We start from the raw sequence: 22,987 nt of genomic DNA, 5'->3' as shown, positions 1-22,987 counted from the left end.
CTTGCTGTCCTGCCTGATAGTATCTCTCCAATCTGTGACTTCCAGCAGACAGCTATTTACTTGTTTGATGCTTTTTCTTCCTTTTTCCCCTGATCTTGGAATATCTCCTCTGTTTTCTGAAGCAGACCAGAGCTGCCCCATGGACGTTCCAAGCCTCCTTTCTGTTTTGGTGGAGGCTCTGGGTGAAAACATCTCCTTTCTCAAAGGAAAACTCTCCAATAACCTCAGTCAGAGGGGAGACTTTTGCCACTGTACTCAGCTCTGATGAGACCTGACTTGCAGTGCCGCATCCAGCTCTGGAGCCCTCATCATAAGAACATGAACTTGTTGGAGCAGGTCCAGGGGAGGGCCACAAAAATGATCCAAGGGCTGGAACACCTCTGCTACAAAGAACAGCCTGAGAGAGCTGGGGTTGTTCAGCCTGGAGAAGGCTCAGGGGAGATCTTATAGCAGCCTTCCAGTACTTAAAGGGGGTCTATAAGAAAGATAGGGAGGGATACTTTATCAGGGACAATAGTGATGAGGAGTAATGGTTTTATACTGAAAGAGGGAAGATTTAGGTTAGATATAAAGATGACATTCTTTACTGTGTTGGTGATAAGGCACTGGAACAGGTTGCCCAGCAAAAATGTAGATGCCCCAGCCCTGGAAGTGTTCAAGGCCAGGTTGGATGTGGCTTTGAGCAATCTGGTCTAGGACAAGTTTTCTCTGCCCAGTGCTGGAGGGTGGAACTAGATGATTTTTAAGGTGTCTTCCAACCAACGAGTGCAGCACAGACTGAGATCTACTTGTCTGGGTTCTACAAGGGCATCACCAGCAGAGATTTGCAATTGCTTTCAAATGGGACTGTTGCTAAAACACTAAATCTGGGCCCCATTCAATCATCTGCATTTTCATTTTCCTTGCTATTTATTTACCTGTATGCCATTTTTCATGGTGACTTTAACAGCTTTACCTCCTTCTTAGAAAAAAATGAAAGATCATCCTATCCAACATTTAAAAATTGGCAGAAGTGTCAAAACAAGCATCTTGGGAAGTGTAAGAATACCTAGTCAAATATTTGGCTGATAAAATGGAACAAGGGAGGATAACTGTGCTACCCACAATGGGGATTGTAGCAGAAGCCTGTGTGGGATCAAATCCCACTGGATTTTCCCAGGTTCCTTTCCCAAGCACATACTTGAGGCTGCCATAGGGCCAGGAAGGGAGAAGTCCATCCCTTCTTGCAACAGGCCTCTTCAGCTCCAAGGGCCATCTCCCTGAGCCCCACAGTCCAATGTAGCCCCGTGTGACATCCCCCTGAGCCCCATAGCCCACCACAGCCCCATGGGGCATCTCCCCGACCCCACAGCCTGCCTCAGCTCCACAGGGCATCCCCTGAGCCCTACAGCAGCTCTACGGGGTATCTCTCTGAGGCCCACAACAGCTCCACGGTGCTTCCCCATGAACCCCACAACCCACTCCAGGCCCATGGGTCACCTCTTTGGGCCTCACAGCCTAACAGACATGCATGGGACATGTTCTTGAGCTGCACTTCAGTGACATGGGGCATTTCCCTGAGCTCCATGACTAATGCAGTCTTACAAAACATCTCCTGGAGCCCCACAGAAGCCTCATGGGGTATCTCTAAGTCCCACAGCCCAGCGCAGCCCACAGGACATCTCCCTGAGCTCCACTGCAGCCCCACAGGGCATCTCCCAGCCCCACAGCCCAATCCAGCCCACGGGGCATCTCCTTTAGGTCCACAGCCCACTGTAGCCCCATGATACCCACCCCTCCGCTCCATGAGGTGCCCCCCCTCAACGCTCCACATCCAGGGGAGCCCCAGAGCCCAGCCCCGCTTCCAGGCTCGGCCGCTCCCCTCCTTCGCGGCCCCTTTAAGAGCTCGGCCCCGCCCACCGCGGTCGCTGCTGGGGCCGCGGCAGCCGCTGCTGACAACAAGATGGCGGCTGCGGGGCCGGCGGTCCCGGAGAGCCGAGTGCTGGGTTACACCCTGCACCGCTGGAGCAGCTTCTCCTCCACTTACCTGCCCGAGTAAGTCCTGGCCCTCGGCCTCACTCCAGGACTCGGTGCTGGGCCGCTCTACGCCGCGGCGGGCTGCCGGGCCTGCGCCAAGGCCTGCGTCGCGGCCTGCACGGGGAGGCCGTGGCGGGCGACAGCTCGCGGGGGGCAGCGGCTCCGGCCAGCGCCGCGGGAAGAGGGTTGCTGGGGCGGCCTGGGCTGGCCAGAGCACCGGGATGGGGAAAGGGTGGGGAGGCGGAAAGATGCTGTGGGCAAGAGCTGGCCGATAGAGTTTGGGATACTGTGTACGTAGAAGGCTCTGCACAGCGGGATTTGGGGACTGCGTGCCTGGAAAGTGCTGATCGGCAGGGTTTGGGCGGACTGTGTGTGTGGGGTGTGTGCGAATGCGAAGGGGTGGTTAGTAGGATCTGGGGGGGGGGCTGGCTGTGGGGGAGGGTCTATACAGAAATGTTTGGGAGCCTGAGTGTGTGGGAGGGAGTACTCAGCAGGACTTAGAGGGCTGTGTGTATGGGAGGGGTTGGTCAGTTTGAGGCGGGCAGTGTGTATGGTCATCATTGGGGGCAGGGAGTGCAGTATGTGAGGAGGTCCTGTACAGCAGGATTTAGGGGGCTATGTGAGGGAAGCAGGGCTGGGAGGGTGTTTGGGGAGGAAGGTGAGCACCAGCACCAGGGGGTGGGAGAAGATGTTTTGGTTAGTGGTTGATGAGCAAAATTTGGGGAGACTTTGTGTGGGGTGGAGGGTCTAGGCTGCAGGTTTGGGGACTGAGTAGTTGAGGGGGCCTGGCTGCCAGGCTGGGGTCAAGTAGGAGGGAGTTGAGCGTCAGGCTTGAACAGGCAGGGCAGTGTGCATGGAAGAGAGGTAATCACCAGGTATGGGCAAGGGAGGGATGCACTTGAGCGAAGAAGCTGCCCCCAGATTTGGATGAGAAGTGGGCACTGTGTGTGGGAGAGGCTGGTCACATGTTAAGAGGGGATAAGGGTAAATAAACCTTCCTCTCTCTGTCCCACAGGCCTGGGTGCCTGTGGGCAGCATGTGTTTTGGCAGCTAGGTTTCCTTTCCTGCCCCTGACCTCAAAATGCTGGTGTTTTGTTGAGCTACCATCATCTGTTTTGTGTGGGTTTTTGGGGAAAGGGGTAGTCTGCTGCCCTCTTGCTCTCCTGTTAAGAGGTCAGGGTTTGGCAAAAGGAGATGGGGTCTGTGCTTGCAATCATCCGTTCATGCTGTCATAGTAGTGTGAACCTGTCCTGAATGGGAGACTTGTCCATGTGGCTGTCCACCTATGGCTTGTTTAATTCCTCTAGTTAGTGAAAGTAAAATTTGGAGGGACTAATGTGGTCTAGGTGTGCTGGCTTTGATTCACCTTTCAATAAGATGGCTTCAGAGTTGGAGGTCAGAAGGACCATGAGGATGTCAGTGTTTGGACACCTTATTCATTGTTGGCTGTAGAGTCTGGTTTGATCATGGATTGGGCTGAAATTATTAAGTATTTTGTGACTAAACTCCTGGTTGTTACATCTTTCTATATATTTGCTTTGCTAGATGTCAGAAAGAACTGGATTCTTCTCTGATTGCTAATCTTTGGTGATAATTAAGTAATCCTATTAGCTGTCTTGTTAAAAAGACTTGGCTTTAAGGCATTTCTTTTAGGTCTGTGATCATGCTTGTAGTTATTTCTATCAGCACTGCTGGCTTTCAACATTGTATTTTAAGTGTTGATCCCCAAGTAGGAGGGTGATGGTCCATTATTGATCTCAGTGGTGTGATCTAAAAAGATAATACCATGTTTCCCTTTGATGTTTGTTTCCAAGGCTTCTCTTAGTCCTTTCTGCTATAGCCTAGTATCAGGAATTAATGTTCACGTGGTATGTGCAATGCTGTCCAAAGTCCTTAATGTCATTGCCTACCGTGACTTAATTCCCTTCTCTGTGGTGGGGCTGGTGTTGTACAAGAACATGACCTTGCATTTGGCTCTTTTTAAGATGAAGTTTAAATGTGCTTCTCAGTAAAAGCAATTTTAATGGCTTTTAAGCAGTGTTCAATAATCCCAATGATGGGGTTATTCTCCAGTGTACTGACCTTGATCTGAAGGATGCTGGTCTTGATGTCTATGACTTGTCATAGAACCACAGAATGCACTGGTTAGGAAGGGACCTCTAAAGGTCATCTAGTCCAACCCCCCTGCAGTGAGCACAGATGTTCCTGCTTGTCTTCTATGGAAGTTTTGGGGTTTATTTCCTCTCTGATTTTTGGTTCCCCGGTTCTGGGAGAGAGCTTTAATCTGAAGTGGAAGGGGGAGGCTTTGACCTATGATTTAAGATTAGATCCTCAAAAGGAGAAAACTTAAAAAGAGATCTCTAGGGGGTGGGTTTTGGGGGGATGGAGTAAAGATGGAACACAGAAATTGCTGGGACAGGAATGTGATATGCTGTAGGATGAACACATGGATGGAGCTAAAAGTTGTCTTAGTATTTCAGACATGGAACAGAATTATACTTTTCTGGGAAGATACTGGGAATTCTGGTTATACTGTAGTTTGTTTTGTAGTTTGTTTGCTAGCATAACTAGGAAGAAACCATTTTAACCTTGAGCTAGAAGATGATTCTGCCTCTTACTTGGAGCTATTTAAAAGACAGGGAGATGTGGTGTTTGGGGACATGGTTTAGCAGTGGACTTGGCAGTGCTGAGTTAATGGTTTGACTCACTGATCTTAAAAGGTGTTTTCCAGCCTAAACAATTCTATGATCCTGTGTGTGTAGGAATACGCTACTTACTAAATAACATTTATTCTCTTTGGGACTTGTGGTATTGCAAGCAGAGTGCTTGTGGAAGAGGAACTGAGTATATTACCCACGCTCTTGGTCAGCTTGGTGTGATTTTAACACAGTTCTTCAGTAGTTGTGTGGTTTTATATGTAAAACAAAGATAGGAAATACAAAACTTTCTGCTGTCCAGGAAAGAAGGAAGATGTCCACTAATTTTTTCAGCTTATATGATGCTGAACTGATACTGAAACTTCTCAGAACACTGAAATCACCTTAATAACTGCCAATAAAACCTCCCGATCCAACAACAACAGAAGTGTTTTCCAAAGACCTTTCTGGTCATATTCTAGTTTAGGCTCTATTAAAACTCAGCAGTTTCCAATGGCAGAAGTTTCTTCTGGTGAATGGCAGTGTCTTTTCTGGGGGGGTTGATGGGGGTACCAGGGGATTAGTTAGTGCTGGATCCAGTTTCTGGCTGTTTTACCAGCATGGCTGCTACCTGTGTGTTTGCAATGACCTTTTAAATGATGAAATGAAGTTTGCCCTTCTTGGGTCTTCTAAAGAATAGTTCTAATGTTTTTCAAACTGCTGGAGTTGTTCTTTATTGGCTTTTAGCTACCAGCAGGAAGACTGACTTGCATATTTATTTAAAAAACCCATTGGATAGAAGGGAAAGAGTTGGTCTAGTAAATAGTCTCTAGTTCAGGGGAGGTTATGCCTTTGGGAAGAATATTGATCCAAGAGGAAATTTGTTCTTGAAACATCTGGTGTTTCCAGAGACACTCTGCCTGTGCAGAGGCATCAGTGTGTTGAGAGGCTTCAGCTTGTCCAACGTGGACCATGCTCAGCCCAGCATGTTGCCTGAGAACCCTCATCAGATCCCTTCCTTGCCTCTCTGTGGTTTCTCCCTGAAGGGGTGGAGCCATGGGGCAGGGTGGTCCCTGATACCTTGCAGGGATTGGATTCAGGATTTGCCCCTTACCACCAGTCACTCCACATCAGCTACATAACCAAGTGTTGGTGTCTTTTGATGTATGCTCAGAGCGAGAAACACAGACTTCATTCCTCTGTCCTGCTGCAGAAAGATGTGAGCTCTGCCACGTTGGGTGTTTTTGCTTGTTTTTGGTTTTTTTTGACATTCAGGGAATAAACGATTTGAACAAGGCTTACATTGCCTTCTATAAAGTTGGAATCTTAGGAAGGAAGAAAACCCAAAACTGTTGCTCTGCATTTCAAGAGAAGCTCTTCATATCTTGATTTGTTATTTTTTAAATAGCCTGTTTTTTTATATTTGCTCCAGTTTGAACTGTGTGCTAAGACGAATAAGAGGTGAAGCATTGTGCTCTGTGTCATGGTAGTCTTGTACCTCTTTCCATTGCCAAATCCTAGATCACTGTATCCTGGGACTGCGGTTGTATCACTTAGAATATCTTGTAGATGGCTTACAATGCTTGGATCCCACTTCAGAGACCAAGAGCAGCTTTTTGTTGTGTTATCCTAGTCATGGACCTTTGTGAGGAAGTTTCATCCCATTTCTATTGCTCAGGTCCTGAGCGTTGTTTTAGATTTTCTGTACTTCTATCAAATGGGGAAAGTAAACTAAGATATTTTGATAGTAAAGTACGAGTGGTTTATAGACTTTCAAAGTGAGAACACAATTAGTTTTAACTTTGGAGTTCAGAGGATGTGACAGTAAGTTCCGGCTCAGTCTAATCAAACATATACTGCTTTTGTGTGTTTAATCAGAAAGAGAGATGTACTCTCCTGTGTTGTCAATTCTGAATCTCAGTAAAGAAGGGGCCGAAAACGTGCAACAAACTTTTGGGGGTAAAGTTTGTAAAGATGTAACAAAAAACCCAAACACTGTGTAGTGACACCCCAAACAATCAAACAGAATAATAATAAAAAAACCCCAAACACAAAAACACCCACCCAAACAAACAGCCAGGAAATAACCTGAATTCCAGCTATGCCATCCCCTGAGATTTCTGTAACAAGAAAAACATGTGTTTGTGGCTAGTGAAATGTGATTCTTGGATTCTCCTCCTACCATGTTAAACTGATAATTCAAATCTGTACCTTCTAGGTTCATAAATCTTCTTATAGATATATCCAGGTCTTGAAGAATCTCATGATCAAATTGAGAGCTATGACTACTGGAAGGTTATTTTTTTTTCTGTTCTGTTTTCTGATTTCAGGCTCAGTTTCCTTGATAAGGTGAAGATACAGTCTGTTTGAGATCTCAGGAGTTTAGAGCTCTCTAGAGCAAAATGATGGTCTAGTGATGTGTGCTTCATTGGTTTTTGGACAGGATAACTTGTGCTCAATGTCCATATGCTGGAAGTCTTACAGATACTGCTTAGGTCTTACTGTGTCTTAAAGAACTTCAGTTACATAGCAGTGATGATTTCTCTTGTAGAACTGAAACTTTGAGGTTTGGTGTTTATGTTTGTTTGGGGTTTTGTTTGTTTGTTTTTCCACATCTAAGCACAAATGTATTTTTTGTTTCAACTTAAATTGCCAGCATTTATAGCTTTACTGGAATATTTTGATGCAGCCAGTTCACTTTCCTTGGCCTAATTGCTTTGACTTTAGGTAGGAGGAGATGAACAGGCAGACCTGCTGGTGAAATGATCTGTAATGGTCTGCTTGTCATGTCTTTGCAATATTGATCAATCCTTTAACATTTACTAAAACGAGCTGGGGATGCAATCAGTGTCTCCTGAAGTGAGCTGACCAGCTGTGTTCCCCTGCTGTGGCCCTGTGTACAGAAATGTTCTCAGTTCTGCTTCTCATCGTTTTCAGTGTCCAGTAGAAAGTATTTTTCCTCCACTTGTTTGTGTGGATTTTCTGGGTGTTTCTAGACAATCCCATGTTCTGACAGGCATTTCCCTCCCTTGCTTACGCCATTATATAGTCTAAGATTGTTCTCCAAAAGCTGAAATTCAGTTCTTCAAAAGCAAAGTATTTCTATAGAAAATAAAGTTACCCACCAATTGAATACAGAAATATTAGGTGATTCTCTGGTAAGGTGAAGTGGTGAGAAAGGGAAAGATCAGAGGTGGAGGGAGTGAAAAAGCCACAAAATTATGAAGTTGTTCATACCTTACATTGATATCAGAAGTCTGATAGCTCGTGCTGCCCAGGCATTGAGCACCAAAGCTGTAGTAGCAGAAGAAATTTTTTTTAAGCTCCAGTTGAAAAATAACTATTATTTAGGAGATGAGACAGTTTTATTCACTGGCAGGAAGAAAAGGTGAAATGCTAATTGCTCTGGTTCCCTGCTGTGCCAAACCTGGCAGAACCTGTATTACTCCAACGTCCAATCTCTTCTGGGATGGTATTTTTGGGGAACATTAGGAATGTAAAATTTTTATAGGAGGTGCTGAAAGCATCAGGTATGGATCATTTGTTCTTCACAGGCTTGATATCCTTCAAGCTTAACAAAGGTTTTCTAGTTCCTGATTACTAATTACTTGCTTGAAGACTAAAACACTATTTCAAACAGAAGATGTTTGATCTTAAGGGTCTTTTTCAACCTAAACAATTCTATAATTCTGTTTTCCTTGGGACAACTGTTGTTACTGCTCAGACAGCATGTACTGTTAGTTTGATGGTTACTGCTTTTTGCATGGCAAAGAGCATAGTTTCTAATTCTGTGCATTCATCTCCTTTTGTAGCACATCGCTGTTACAGTGTGTGGTTGTGATTTTTCTGTTGGGATTAAGTGGTGTGCAGCACTGAGTCAGCTTTCTATAGGTCAACATGTTCCAAGCATCCAAAGCAAGCCAGTGCTTGACTGATTTTAATTGCGTGTTAGCATAAACCTCTAAAACCAAATGTAGTTTTGCGTTGCCTTTATTTTTTTGACTCTAGCCTCTTGAATGCTGTAGGAACAGTAAGTTTAGCTGAGTTTGAATTTATAGAATCTTGAGTGGAAAAGGTTGGAAAACACCTCCAACATCAAGTCCAACTGTTAACCCCACGCTGTCATGTCTGCCAATAAACCATTTCTCTGAATGACAGTTACATATTTTCTGAACACTTCTAGGGGTAGCAATTCCAACACTTCCTTGGGCAATGGGCAGCCTGTTCCAGGGCTTAAGCACTCTTTCAGTGAAGCAGTTTTTCCTAATATCCAAACCAAACCTCTACTGGCCCAAGTTGAGGCTGTTTCTTCTTTTCTATTGCTTGTTGCTTGGGAGAAGTGACTGACTCCCACCTTGTGACAACCTCCTTTCAGGTTGTTGTAGACAGTAAGAAGGTCTTCTCTTAGCCTTCTTTTCTCCAGGCTAAACAACCCAGTTCCCCCAGCTGCTCCTTACAGGATTTGTGCTCTAGACCCTTCACCAACGTTATTGCCTTTCTTTGGGTATGTTCTAGCACCTCAATGTCTTTCTTGTGGTGAGGGGCCCCAAACCAAATCCAGGATTTGAAGTGCAGCAAATACTGGGAGGGGAGGAGAGAGTGCTGAAGATGTAGACTGGTTGTTACCTTAGGTGGTTGTTAATTCAGTCATTACTTGAAACTCAGAATGCATAATCTTTGAGAAATGATTTCCTGGATTGATTTAAATTAAGGACCGCAAGTCTGTATTTAAGTTGAAGATGGTAGCCTGCATGTCTGAATTTAAATGTCAAAAGCTACTGGGTTAACAGCACTTGCTTCTGTCAGTTTCTGGAAAATGACATGATCTTGATAAAGGAGGGCAATTGCACGCTGGTCATTCTGAGTTTGGTGCCATGTTCCTCCTATCCTCACTGCCTTTTCTTTCGAGGCTGGCTGCCGTGTTCATAGTGTTTCTCCCAAACACTGGAAGGTACCTGAAAAACATTGAAATTTGGGTTAGGACGTGACCTGTGTTTTTCTTAAATTTTTTCCTGTAGGTGCGTATGTTAAGCAGTATTTGTCTCTTATGATGACTGTTTAAATACTAGACTCAGAATGATTTGGGTTGGAAGGGACCTTAAGGATCGTCTAATTCCAACCTTCTGCTGTGGGAAGGATTAGCTCCTACTGGAACAGGTTGATCAAGGCCCCATACAACCTGGCTTTGAACGTTTCTAGAGTTAGAGCCTCCACAGCTTCTCTAAGCAACCTCTTCCAGTACACCACCCTCATGATGAATTTCTTCTAATGTCTAATCTAAACTGAGCTTCTTCCAGTTTGAAGCCATCATCCCTTGAATCACTTAATGCTTTTATAAAAAGCTCCTTTCCAGCTATCCTGCAGTCTGCTTCAAATACTGGAAGGCTGCCATAAGGTCTCCCTGGAACCTTCTCCAGGCTGAATATCCCAACTTTTTGAGCCTGTCCTCAGAGCAGAGGAGTTCCAGCCCTTGGATTATCTTTTTTGGTCCTCCTCTGGAGGAAGAGTTCCATGTCCTTCTTGAGCTGGGAAATCCAGAGCTGCATGGAGTACTCCAGGTGGGATCTCAGTAGAGTGGAGCAGAGGGGCAGTATTCTTTCCTTTGGCCTGCTGGCCACACTGCTTCGGATGCAGCTTAGGACACAGCTGGCTTCTGGGCTGAGGGTGCACATTGTTGGCTCACGTGGAGCTTCTCTTCAACCAGCACTCCCAAGTCCTTCTCAGGATTGCTCTCTATCCATTCTCTGCCCAGCCTGGATTTGTGCTTGGGATTACTCTGAACTGAATTTCCTAGCTCTTCCACATTTGAATGTTGTATTCATAAAGGGATGCTCTTAACAGCATTGAAATGAAAGGAAAAATTTGTTAGGTCAAGTGACCTGTGAACCCCCTGCTGAGTGGGTTCCTTGTGCTATTCCTAACTTCCACAGTTTGTCTCCTAAAAAAACTGCTTTCTGTTATAGGGTTTGGAAACTGCCAAATATGAAAATGATACTGGCTTGGGAACTGGCATACCTTTTAGCATAGGCTATTTATATTGCCCAAAGTAGGGAATTATTCCATAATGAAGCTTCAGACTTGTAATGTAATCCCTCAAATAAGCAGTACTTCATGACAGGCTGGTATTTCTCTCTTTTCCCAGGTCATTATTTTGTCTTTTAGATATGCTGAGTTATAGTGTTAGTGAGAACCTTAATTTTGAAAGGAAAGCTAATGCAGTGGTCCCACCAGAAACATGAAGCATTTTCCACAGAGTTTTGGTGAGAAAGCTCCAAAGCTGATATAATAAAGGTGTGGGTAGGAAGGGGCTTCAGTTGGTTTTGTTGAACATAATCTGCTTTAAATTCCTTTACAGGTGTTAATTTTTTGGGTTAACTTCATACTAGGTGTGGAATGACAGTGCTGTTGTATATTAAAGATGTGTTTATGGCTTACATTAGAAATTTTTATCTTTATATGTAATCGCTTAGTCTGTGAATTCTGGTCAGTGGAAACATTACTAATAACGTGGCATGCGAAACAGTTGTTGCAATGCTATGGAATCATGGAAGACCTGAATCTTCTTCCTGGCTTTCAAAAGTTTTCCATATGTGCCTTAGTCAAACAAAAATGCTTGACCAAATTTGTGATGCATCCAAAATTCAGTGCAGGGAGTTTACGTAGATGTGTGCTGAATGTTGCTTTGCTCTAACCTTCTTGTGAAGGGTCTGTCCCTTTGCAAGAAGATGCTTTTGGAAATGAGAAGTGAGAGCAATGCAGGGATGAACTGTGCTACACCACCAGAACTGTGGAAGAGCTATCAGTGTGCACTGGTGGCCAAGAAACCCATCAGCATCCTGGCCTATATTGGGAATCATGTGACAGTGGGACTGTAGAAGTGATTGTCCCCCTGTACTCAGCACTGGTGAAGCAACACCTTGAGTACTGTGGTCAGTTTTGGGACCCTCGCAGCAAGAAAGGCATTGAGGTGCTGGAGTGTGGCCAGAGAAGTGCAGCAAAGCTGGTGAAGGCTCAAGAAAACAAGTATTATAAGGACTATGGAGGTGTTTAAAAGGCACAGAGATGTGTTGTTGAGGGACATGGTTTAGCACCAGACTTGGTAGAGTTGGATAATGGTTGGACTTGATAATCTTAAAGGTCTTTTCCAATCACAAGAAGTCTGTGATTCTAAGATTTGGGAAGTCTGAGGGCAATGGCATTTCTGGGCATGACTGGCAGTAGAAATCCCTGTGTTCATACAGTGTTGAAATTATTTTCTTAGCAAGAAGTGAAAATGAAACTTTTTCATAAAGTGGCCTTGGCTGGCAGTATCTTACACACTGGCAAATTTTACTGCAGTATTTATTTGCTACAAATCCAGTGAGGTAAAGAATCTAATACCTTTTATCTTTTTTATTGAATATTAAAGAGTAAAATTCATCCTGTTCTTGGTCTTTTTATAATCTAGGGATTTATATCTGCTCAGGGAACCTTCTAGAAGCTCATAGACTGGGTTGCTTGCATGCCATGTTGCTTAAGTACTTTGTAGATCCCTTAAAAGGCTGGATTTCAGATATCCTTGTGGCTTAGACAAGTTGAAGTGAATGCTGAATATGACAAGAAATGGGCAAAAGAAAAGATTTCAGATATTCTTTTAAGATTCACTGATACCAGTTCAGTAAAGTGATGAGGTGAAGCAGTCTTGATAATTGTTTATTGTGTCAGCATTTTAGGTTCTTTAAAAAGTAGGAGGACTTGGAAGTATATGGAAGAGATCTGTTATTTCATTCATCTAACTACTCTTAAACATAAATCCAAAGAGATTGTGAGGAGAGAGAAAATCTTGATAAATTTGAAGCTCAAAGATTCAGCATCACCAGTTAAATTGCATTTAAACTTTAATCATTAAGGCTGGGACAATTAGGCTGGTAATCATATGCCATGTGTGAAGTTACTGTGGTTACCAACATACATGAATAGCCCTGACTTCATTTTCTTTCCAGTTTGTTTTTGTGTTGTGCTAATTCTGCTGTTACCAACCCAGAGCTGGGAGGATTTGGTGTGCTCAGTGCGGTGATACAGTCAAAAGTTTAATCCATGATTTAGAACTGTTGAGTGTCACTGGAATAGAAGTTATTTACCAGGCTCACTGGAAATTCACTATACTGGTGCAATGTTAGCACCTATTGATAACATTTAATTCCTGGTGTCTTAGCAGGGAGCACTGGTGAATCAAAAATACCTTGTTCAAAGAGGTCTTGATGGGAGGAGTGAAAAGGTGTGTTACTGTAAGTCTGCAACATTCCATGTTTAAGGAGCAGGTTTTGGTTGGTGTGTGTGTGATTTTGGTTTTTTTTCTTTTTTTTTTAATAGGAAAGGCCTTTGCATGTCATTGGACTGGCAGTGATGAGAGCTTAAAAATAAACTGTTAATTGAAAAATAATTGAGAAACTGGTTTCAGGGCAGAGACAAGTGATCCTGGTTTGTATAGTCATCTGTGGTCTGATAAGTATGGTTCTGAAAGATGATTTCTAAATTCACCAGTTTATTTTTGTGTGCTCTACTTGCTGAGCTGTTTTGATAGATGTGATAGAAGTAAATTTATCATGGATTAAATGTGTTTGAAATGTCTGCTGGGGAGATGGAAGTGGATTTTAGCAGGAAGTTGACAAATGACAGTACAGTATTTAAAATTGCAGACTTGTATATGTGTTTTATTCAAACTTTATCTTACTATTCACAAGGTCCTCCTGTGCTGCTTAGCAGTGGGGTTAGGAAGTCCTGTGTTTTAAAAAAATGCAAGATGAAAACTCGGGACCTAAATTCCAAACAGTTGCTTATGGAATGTATCATAGAATCATAGATTGGTTTGGATTGGAAGAGACCTTCGAGATCATCGAGTTCCAATGCTCCTGTATAGGCAGGGACACCACCTACTAGACTGGGTTGCTCAAGGCCCTGGGCAGATGCATACTGTGAGGAGCTGCTGAGGGAGCTGGAATTGTCTAGTCTGGACAAAAGAAGGCTTGTGGGAGACCTCATTGCTCTCTGCAACTATCTGAAAGGAAGTGGGAGTGAGGTATGTGTTTTTTTTTTTTTTTTTTTTCTTCTTTCTAGAATCTATTGATAGGACAAGACCTATCTGGATGTATTCCTGTGTGACCTGTGCTAGATTCTTTGGCCGTGCTCTCACGGGAGGGCTTGGACTAGTTGGTCTCCAGAGGTCCCTTCCAACCCCTGACATCCTGTGATCCTACGTGACGAGGAAACAAGGTTTATGGAACAAATAGTTTAAGCCTTGTTATCAAGTCAGAGCACTGAAGGAGTTGTGGAGATGAGACACACCTTGAATATTGTGTTCAGATTTGTGCATCTTACTAACAAGAAGGACATTGAAGTCCTGAAGCATGTCCAAAAAAGAACAGCTAAGCTGGTGAAAGGCCTTGAACACAAGTCCTGTGAGGAGTTACTGAGGGAACTGGGGTTGTTTAGTCTTAAAAGAGGAGGCTGAGAGGAGACCTCATTGTCTTCTACAGCTGCCTCAAAGGAGGTCGGGGTGAGGTGCAGGTTGGTCTCTTCAGATGCAACAAGTGACAGGACAAGAGGAAACGGCCTCAAGTTGTGCCAGGGAGGTTTGAGATGGATATTAGGAAAAATATCTCACCATTCATGGAGGTATTTAAAAAAATGTTTAGAGGTGGCATATTGGGCATGGTGCTGTTGGGTTGAACTTGATCTTAAAGGTCTTTCCCCACCTTAATGATTCTCTTATTGCATAATTGTGTGCATTTTGCTGCGCCTTAGGTACATGCAGTTTTTAAACACTGCATCTGGGAGGCTTGAAATCACCATTATACGCACTAAGCTTCTGGGAGGTGCAGAAGAATGTCCCTGGTTCTTTCCAGGTCCATGGAATAGGGTTTTTTTGGTGGTGGGTGGTTGTGTTTTTCTGTTTTGCTTGGTTAGGAGCGTGTGTACATTCCAGTGTCGAGGCTGGGCTAGAATATCTCCGCGGCTGCTTTGTACTGGCTGGTATGATGGTTCCACGTGTTTGAAATAGTTGGCCCATCACGTCTTACAGTCTTCTGTGAAGTGGACTTAGTGGAAAGTTTAGCCTGTGTATTCTAGTGGCTGTATTCTTGCTATTCTGTTTTGGGATGATTGTGGGGAAAAAAAAGAAGAAAAACCATTCTGTGGAGAGTCCCAAAGAGTGAGCTTTTCCCCTTTGCAGTCAGACAGTGTGTGTGTAACTCTCCAAATGCTTTTTGCAGTCTAATGGGGTGGTACCTCATCATCCATTTGAGTTCCAAGTACTTTTGGTGATGTGTGCCCTTTTCTGTGCAGCTGCTCTCAGAAGAGCAATCTGAATGTGCCAAGCAAAGCCAGTGTTTTGGATCTGTTTATTCTTAAGGACTTGTTCCAAAAGACATGTATTTCTTTAATAGCAGCTTCATGAAAATATTTAGGTTAGATGCAAATTATAGCAACCTTAAACCTAATTTGCAGTATATTCTGCAAAGTCATCTTATTTCTCTTTTCATCCCCCTCCTCGGAGTGAAGGCAAACTTTCCCTTAGTGACAGTCATGCCTGAAACCACAGAGCTTTTAGCACAGAGCTGTCCCTTGGTAATACCAAGTGTGGGGACATCTCTAGTCCCAGAAGAGATCAGCCAGCGATTGGTACAATGGATATGATGGTTTCTGGGTTGGCAAAAAGGGAAAATTACCTACTTACAGCAGTTGCAAGCTCAGTGTCTGCATGGGCAATAAAAAGAAACTTCCACTGTGTTCTGCCAAGAGGGCTTTTTAACACAGAGCAGCCAGAAGGATCCACTGCTCTTACTTAGTGATGGGAATGCTTACAATAAAGGCTTGGACGCTAATAGCCGCAGAGGAAGCTTGGTTATGGAGTTAAGGCACACCAGTACTGCCTCTGGACATGTTACTGTTCATGGAGCAGATAAAATGGCTCCTTCTGCTTAGCTTTTAGTGTGAGGTGGGATTGCCCACAGGGTGGCAGAGGTACCATGACATCTTTTTTAGTAGTTCCTTGCCAGTGGAAGAGTGGTATTGAGAATTCATTGAGTATCAACCCCTCGCCTGCATCCAGCTGCTCATCTCTGTTTTGCCTTTTTGTTTTTTTTTTTTTTCTTCTCCTTTTGTGCCAGCACTGGTAGTGAGCTGAATTGGAGAACTGCTCTGACATTAAGAACTTATTTATGCTGATCTTTATTATAGCTGCTGGCGTAGGGAAGGGAGAGGATCAAGCATGAGTGGGTGGAATGGTCCCTCTTGGCAGTGTTGTAGATGTATGCTAGTATCTATGATGAGCGGTTCTCTAGAACCACAGTTAATGGGCTGCCTTTTTTCACATGAAAAGCTTGCGTAAAATTTTTTGGGACTTGAGTGAGCTCAAGGGATTAGAGATACCTTTTAATTTTTTTTTTTGAACGCCTTGAGAAAATTATGTGGAAAACTATTGAGTTAATGGAATTTTCACTTTGAAAGTTATGTGGATTTGAATCTAGGTGTCATATCTGGAAAGGCAGCCCCCAGATACTGTTGAAAAACTTTGTGATGTCCATGGAAAGGGCTTTACATGGAACAAGGAATCTGTCATTAGGAGATGTCTGTGTTTGGTTCTTACTGTCTCATGACTGCTGGAATGCTTGAATTCTTCCAAGCCCATAAATTTTCCAAACCACTATGGTAAATTGACTTTATACAGATGGAGTTCTGCCTCCAGTGTTTGCTTAATCTTAATAAATTAATAGCCTATGTGTTTTTAAAACATGTTTGTATATCCATTGGCACTACTGTCTTTATCTTTTACGTCTCTTTCTAGCCTTAATTTTGTGTGAGCTGTCCATCCCTTTTCCTTCTCTCTGCAGAATGATTTTTATCTTGTCTAGCTGTACTGATTGAGGTCCTCTTAGGTTGTAGCAAACTGATCTTTGACCTGGAGAAGCAAACAAATCCTCTTCTAAAAATATGATCTTTGGGATCTGGCCCAGTTATAAAATGCCTCTTTCCAGCAGGGCATTATCTGACCACGTAACAGTGCCAATTCCTGCAAATGTTGCTCAACGTACCACAAGATGATCATCTAAATGTTTAAACAAATCTAATAGCATCATAAATAAAATGTGTTCAGTAGGGTAAATTGTCATATTGCGTGCTAGGGTAAAGCTCCATAACAGAAAAAAGCCATACAGTGTTGTTTGGTCTTATCTGCTTTTGTGTCTCTTAGATTCTAGTTCAGCAGTTTTTTTCTCTATCCAGATATTTATTTCTTAGTACTTTTTAATATCCTTTTGCCTTGCCTGTGACCTGGCCTAGGACACTGCAGGTATGATACTTCTCGAAACAAGTGTGTTTTGGTTTCTAGTGGTGACTTACCTTTGAGACTGGCAGCTGTCTTTAGAAATTTGCCTCATCAGATCCCAAATTGTCCCCTTTGCTTTGGTTGGGTCTTTTTGTCCCTACTGAAATGAAATACAAGGGTGATGTTTTTCTCTTGGAGTTGAGGCTCTTTGTGCTGCAAACTAGATGTACTTAGTCAGCTGTTTAATTACCTGGACCAATGGCTTGGTGTTTCCTATTTTGAGGCTGGAGAAAGAGGGTAGTGTGAATGCTTATGCTCTTCAAAGGTGTTTTTCCCATTGGGGAAGTGAGACAAAATCAGCTGCAGGCCTGGGTTGATGTTAGCATTGCTGAGGTAGTAAATGCCATGCTGTGGTAGAAACTAACTGAAGCCAGGGGGGAGTAATGGTATCCTGGGTGCATAAAGAAGTGTGACTAGCAGGTTGAGAGAGGTTTTCCTCCCCCACTACTCTGTCCTAGTGAGGTCAAATCTAGAGTATTGTGTCCAGTTCTGGGCTCCCCAGTTCAAGAGAGACAAGGAATTACTGGAGAGAGGCAAGTAGAGGCTGCAAAGATTATTGAGGGGACTGGAGGATCTCGCATATGAGGAGAGCCTGAGAGACCTGTGACTATTTAGCCTGGAGAAGAGTAGACTGAGAGGATATGTTACTAATGCCAATGAATATCTAAAAACTGTGGGATCAAGATGATGGGGGCAGACTGTTTTCAATATGGCTCCATGACAGGACAAGTAGACAAACTGGAAAACAGGAAGTTGCACCTGTACATGAGGAAAAATTTTGAGTGTGGCAGAGCACTGGAACAGGCTGCTCAGAGAGGTTCTGGAGTTTCCTTTATCTGGAGAGATTTCAAACCCCTCTGGATATGATCCTGTGCAACCTGCTGTAGGTGAACCTGCTTTTGCAGGAGGGTTGGATTAGATGATCTCCAGAGGTGGTCGCTTCTAATTCCCACCACTGGGTGATTCTGTGGATCTGAGATTTGCTCCTGTTCTGTTTAAAAAAAAAAAAAAATAATCCCAGTGTGTCTCTTGTAAAGTCTGCAGATGGACAGCCTCTAGGCCAGCTCTTCCAAATGTTCGTCTTTTAAGGGGCCGCTGTGGTCTAGCTCCTTGCCATCTCTTTTGTCACAGCTTGGGACCACTTGGATACCATTGTTAGGGTGGTGATTTTGGTCTGCCTGATGTGGAAAGAGGGAGCTAATTTCTGTCTGTTAATACTCAACCTCTGACTTAACCTTGTTCCCTTCTCAGCGTTTATACAAGCTCTTTTTCCTCCAGTCCTTTGTAGTAATCCAGATGCTTGTGTTCTTTCCCTCCTACACAGCAGATGGAGATGGCAGAAGCCTTTTGATGATTGCTTCCCTCTTTTTACATCAATTTTACAAGCTGATGAGTTTGTTACTTGGGACATGGTAGAGCTGGTAAGCCCTGTCCAGCAGGTGGGGCATTGTTACCTTGCCAACAGTTATATGGATTTTAGGGACTTCTTAAGCTTTTAATTCAACCTGGAAGGTGAAATTTTCTGTATGCTTACAGGAGAGGGGAAGGCAGATCCTTCATATAACATGTCATGATAAATCTATTTCATTTTAGCCAAAAAAACTCTTCTGAATTCATGTTAATTCCCTAAGTGCTATTCCAGATTAGAAGAAAGCAATTTAGAGGTAGTTTTGCTGGTTGAAAAGTTAACTGCTGCTTTCTTATGTGTTGTTCTAGGCTTGTACCTCATGTGAAAAATACTTGTTAGATTTTGGCATGAGTTAGGTGGTCATCATTTACATTCCAAGAAAGCTTAAAGGGGTTTGCAGCTTGCTGATTCCATTCCATTATTGCCTGTCTAGTAAAAGCCAGTTCTTGGCTTGCAGTTTTACTGCTCATAGTTTTAACCTTACTGAAAAGTTCTTGCCCCATTGAGGTGAATGAGATAGTTTTTTCCACTTGAGCCTACGTAAATTCATCTGCTCTACACTGATTTCACAATTTAGATCCTTTTTATTTTGCAACTTGGAGCTCCGTTTCACAACCACAGGGCTTGGAGGCATATTTTGGTGGAATCCTGTAAATAGCGATGCAGAAAACTTATTAGTAAAAGAGAGGGAAACCTTAGTCTCAGCCTAGTGATTTTGGTAGTTGCATGAGAATGAATTGCATGTACATGGATGGAAATTGTATTGGAGATGCAAAATGCAACATGGCTGTTACTTATGTTACTTCTGGTTTCTTTTTAGGAATATCTTGGTGGATAAGCCCAATGATCAGTCTTCAAGATGGTCTTCAGAAAGCAATTATCCTCCCCAGGTAAGCATTTGGATCTCTTCAACTGTACAGCTGTGTTGTACAACTTAATGTATACTTTATATCTTATGTAGGCTGCAACCATTTATATTGACATTCTTTATAGGCTCTTTATCTCAGACTGCAGGTTATTGCTATATTAGGTATTTACATTTCCAGCAACTTATTTGTGACCTTTCAAGAATTTTTTTTTTTTTTTTTTTTATAGTTAGGGGAGGGAAAGGGGGAAGCTTTACATTTGCATCCTTGCCAAATGTGGTTGTACTGGAAATAATCTAACCTTATGGTTAGATTAAGCTGCTAATGAGGCATACAGGTCCCCCTTTGTCAGCACTACTGGAAACTGTTGTAGATTGCTGGCCCTGAAGCCTAGATCTGAGGAGTTTGTGATTGTTTCTCCTAATAGCATGTTTAGGAGTGTGGACTCTGTTTAAAGAGACATGAATGTCACTTCTGCTGCTGGTTAAGTGGCTTATTAAAATAAGATTTGTATTGATTTTGGTATCCAATTTGCTTTTTCACTATTAATTAGATTATTAGATTATCAAGGAAGAAATACTTAACCCTTTTACTTTTTTTTTTCTTCAATAAAAGTTTTCTTTATGAAGTTTTCTTTTTCTTTATGCTAGATGTATACCTTATTGCTGTTCTTGATCATTTTCTGTAGTTCTTGCGGAGGTTGTTTTAAATTCTTTTCAGGCACTGATGCACAGTAGATAGTGTTATGCAGTGTCGCTCTCACGCTAAGTTCTAATTCTTATTTAATCATTGAATTCCTCATAAGTCTTGATTTTTTTTTTTTTTTTTTTGTCTAAATAAGTGATGCTACTTTGCTTTGAAGGTGTGCTTAAAAACTCTAGTTTAGACTGGCAGCTCCCTATAGGAGCAGGTCATTTCAGCCAGCTGAAAAGCTTTGATCTCGATTTTCATGATAGTGTTCCATATGGACTGTTGTGTCTGTAACTGTTTTTTGGGGGAGAGCTAAAGCTACCGTGGTCATTGCATTAATGTTTCATAAACCTGCTTGTGAAGATTAGTAATTTTGATCCTCTTGACCTTTGTGCATCTACTACTAAGTGCTCTCTTAATTTTCTTTTTTAAGTGTATATATATTTTGATGAACAGCGTGGGAATTTAATCCATAGCCTGAAGCAAGCAGTTTTAGTCTATCCAGGAACTATCAACTGCAGGGTAATGGTACTGAGCACATGTTGCATCCCAGTCTGTGCCATCCTTTACTTCCTTTCATGCAGAAAGAAAGGTGATTTTTTTTTTTTTAAATTTTTTTTTCCTGAAGCTTTCTTGTTCCCAAGGCAGGTTTGACTTGTGATATGGCTTTGGACAGGTTTTTTTTCACTTGAGATGCTCTTAATTGTTGCTAGAAGTTGCTTTTCCTTTTTTTTGGATTTTTTTTTTTTTTTTTAGCCATCGTGAATATTTTGTGCTTTTAAAAATGATTCTGGAATGTGAATACATCTCTTGTAATTGGATGCTGTAGAATATTCTCAACCTATGCTTAAAGCTGACAGGCAGTGATACAGTTGTGTTCAGGCATGTAGATTACGCAGGGGATAATTACAGTGATAGTTTTGTGCAAACCATGTGAGCTTGTTGGATGTGTCTTCTAACAATTTTATGTATATTTGATCATGGCCTGAATGAAGATGCTGTTGAAATACTGAATCCAGTCCTTGGAGAAGGGCACTGCTTTTCATGGTACTCAAGTCATTGAAATAAAATTTTTTGATAGGAGAGAGATAAATTAAAGTCATATATATGCACCCACACATACATCATCTATTTATATATCATCTACCTTATATTTGTCTATCGCCTGTGTCTTTCTCTTCTGTTTCTCCTTCTTCTATCTATATCTCCTACCTGTCTAGATACATCTCTTGATTTGAGGTACTTTGATCTGACTTGGAAAAAGTTAGTCTTTGTAATGGCACCTTAGACTGACAAGACAGTGTTTGAGTGTTTTTCTGTGTTACTCAAAGACAAAACCACCAGAAGACTTGGCTGTGTTAAGCAGAAAAGTCTGGAATCCTGCTGGGTCCCTCTTACTTGTGTCCAATAGTGAGAATATAAAATACTCCATAGTTGAGTTGCACATGTATTCAGCAAGCCCAGTGCTGATGATATATTTGCAGTGTCACTAATATGTACTTTAGCTGAATCTCGTGCTTCTAACTTGTGAGTTTAATTATTCATGTAAAGCATTTTTTACAGTGTAACATTCTCTGTTGAAAATTTAACTGTAAAGAGGGAACAGGGAATTGAAATTTGCAGAAGAGGCTCATGTGCAAAGGCAATTTTTGTTATTTCTGTGTACACAGAAACAGTTCCAAATTGTGTTGTCTCACACTTGACAACTTCAAATTTGGTTGCACTTTGCTCAAAATAGCTAGTTCTTGCACCTTGTGCAGATTTCTTGCTTCTGTGTTCTTGCAGATGGCTGACTTTCTTAAAGTAGATTCTTAGTTGGGGAAACTTCAGTTGAAACAGTAGGTGACTGAATTGAAAGTGTGGGAAAACTAATTTTGTATGTTAGAAATCGAATTTTTCACCTTAGAGAGATTATATAGATACTTGACTTCAGTTCCCTAGAGGAAACACTATGTATCCTATGGAAACTGAAGCTGTAAAGTATTTTATGCCTTGTGTGTTGGCATGACTGCATTTAAAAATTGGTCATTTTTGCAGTGACGCAGTTGTTGAAGTGTGTGGGTGGCCATAATAGTCCAGGATAGGAAGTGAACTAAACCTTGGTAAAAATAAATCTTTCCCTGTGTCCAACTTTGTTTGCTGAAACTGGGACTAAGATACAACACAAGGACTGATGTCAGTCCTGCTCAATGGAATGTGCTGTGAGATATTTTAATAAGCTGCAGCCCTAATCATGAACTCACAAAATGGCTTGGGTTGGAAGGGACCTTAAAGATGATGTAGTTCCAACCCCCTGCTATGGGCAGGGACATCTACTCGAGGCCCTGTTTAACCTGGTGCTGGGCAGTTTCAGGCTTGAAGCCTCTACAACTTGTGTGGGCAACCTGTTCCACTGCCCCAGTGGACCTTCTTCACCCTCATGGTGAAGAATTTCTTCCTAATGTCTAATCTAAATCTAGCATCTTTCAGTTTGAAACAACTGTCCCTCATTGTATCATTCCATGCCTTTATAAGAAGTCCCTCTCTAGCCATCCTGTAGGCCCCTTTCAAATACTGAAAGACTGCTGTAAGGTATCCCTGAAGTCTTCTCTGTGGCTGAACAACCTCAACTCTAAGCCAAACTTCACACAAGAAGTGCTCTAGCCCTCTGGTCATTTTCATGGCCTCCTCTTGATCCACTCTTAACAGTTCCATGTCCTTCTGTTGGGGGGCTTCAGAGCTGGACACAATATTTCATTTGAAGTCTCATGAGAGTGGAGTAGAGAGGAAGAACTCCCTCTCTTGACCGACTGGCCACGCTTGCTTTCAGTCATGGAGTTGCTGAGTGTCTCACCTTAATATAAGGGTTTAGTGGTTCCCTGCTGAGGTGGTAGTGCTATACTGGCTTAGAGGTAAAAGTAGGAGTCCTGAAACGTTGATTTATTCCCTTTCCCTGTTGAGTAAAGCAAAAAACCTTTCCAGGCACCTCAGTTCTTTCAGAGAGTTCCTCTTGCTGGGATGAGCATGA

The 22,987-nt window shown here is 42.5% G+C and overlaps 1 protein-coding gene across 1 annotated transcript in view; it reads left to right on the top strand.

The window, feature by feature from the left end:
* Positions 1-1,942: 1,942 nt before the first annotated feature.
* Positions 1,943-22,987, top strand: part of MKLN1 (muskelin 1) — a 114,600-nt gene continuing 93,555 nt past the window's right edge. The window contains exons 1-2 of the mRNA XM_054399953.1: positions 1,943-2,034; positions 19,245-19,314. Coding sequence (XP_054255928.1) covers positions 1,943-2,034; positions 19,245-19,314 — 162 coding nt within the window. The remainder of the gene's footprint in view (positions 2,035-19,244; positions 19,315-22,987) is intronic.

The sequence above is a fragment of the Indicator indicator genome, chromosome 3, assembly GCF_027791375.1.
Source record: "Indicator indicator isolate 239-I01 chromosome 3, UM_Iind_1.1, whole genome shotgun sequence".
NCBI classification, from domain to species: Eukaryota; Metazoa; Chordata; class Aves; order Piciformes; family Indicatoridae; genus Indicator; species Indicator indicator.
The sequence above is the reverse complement of the archived record's forward strand: the minus strand, read 5'-3'. Positions and strand labels throughout refer to the sequence as shown.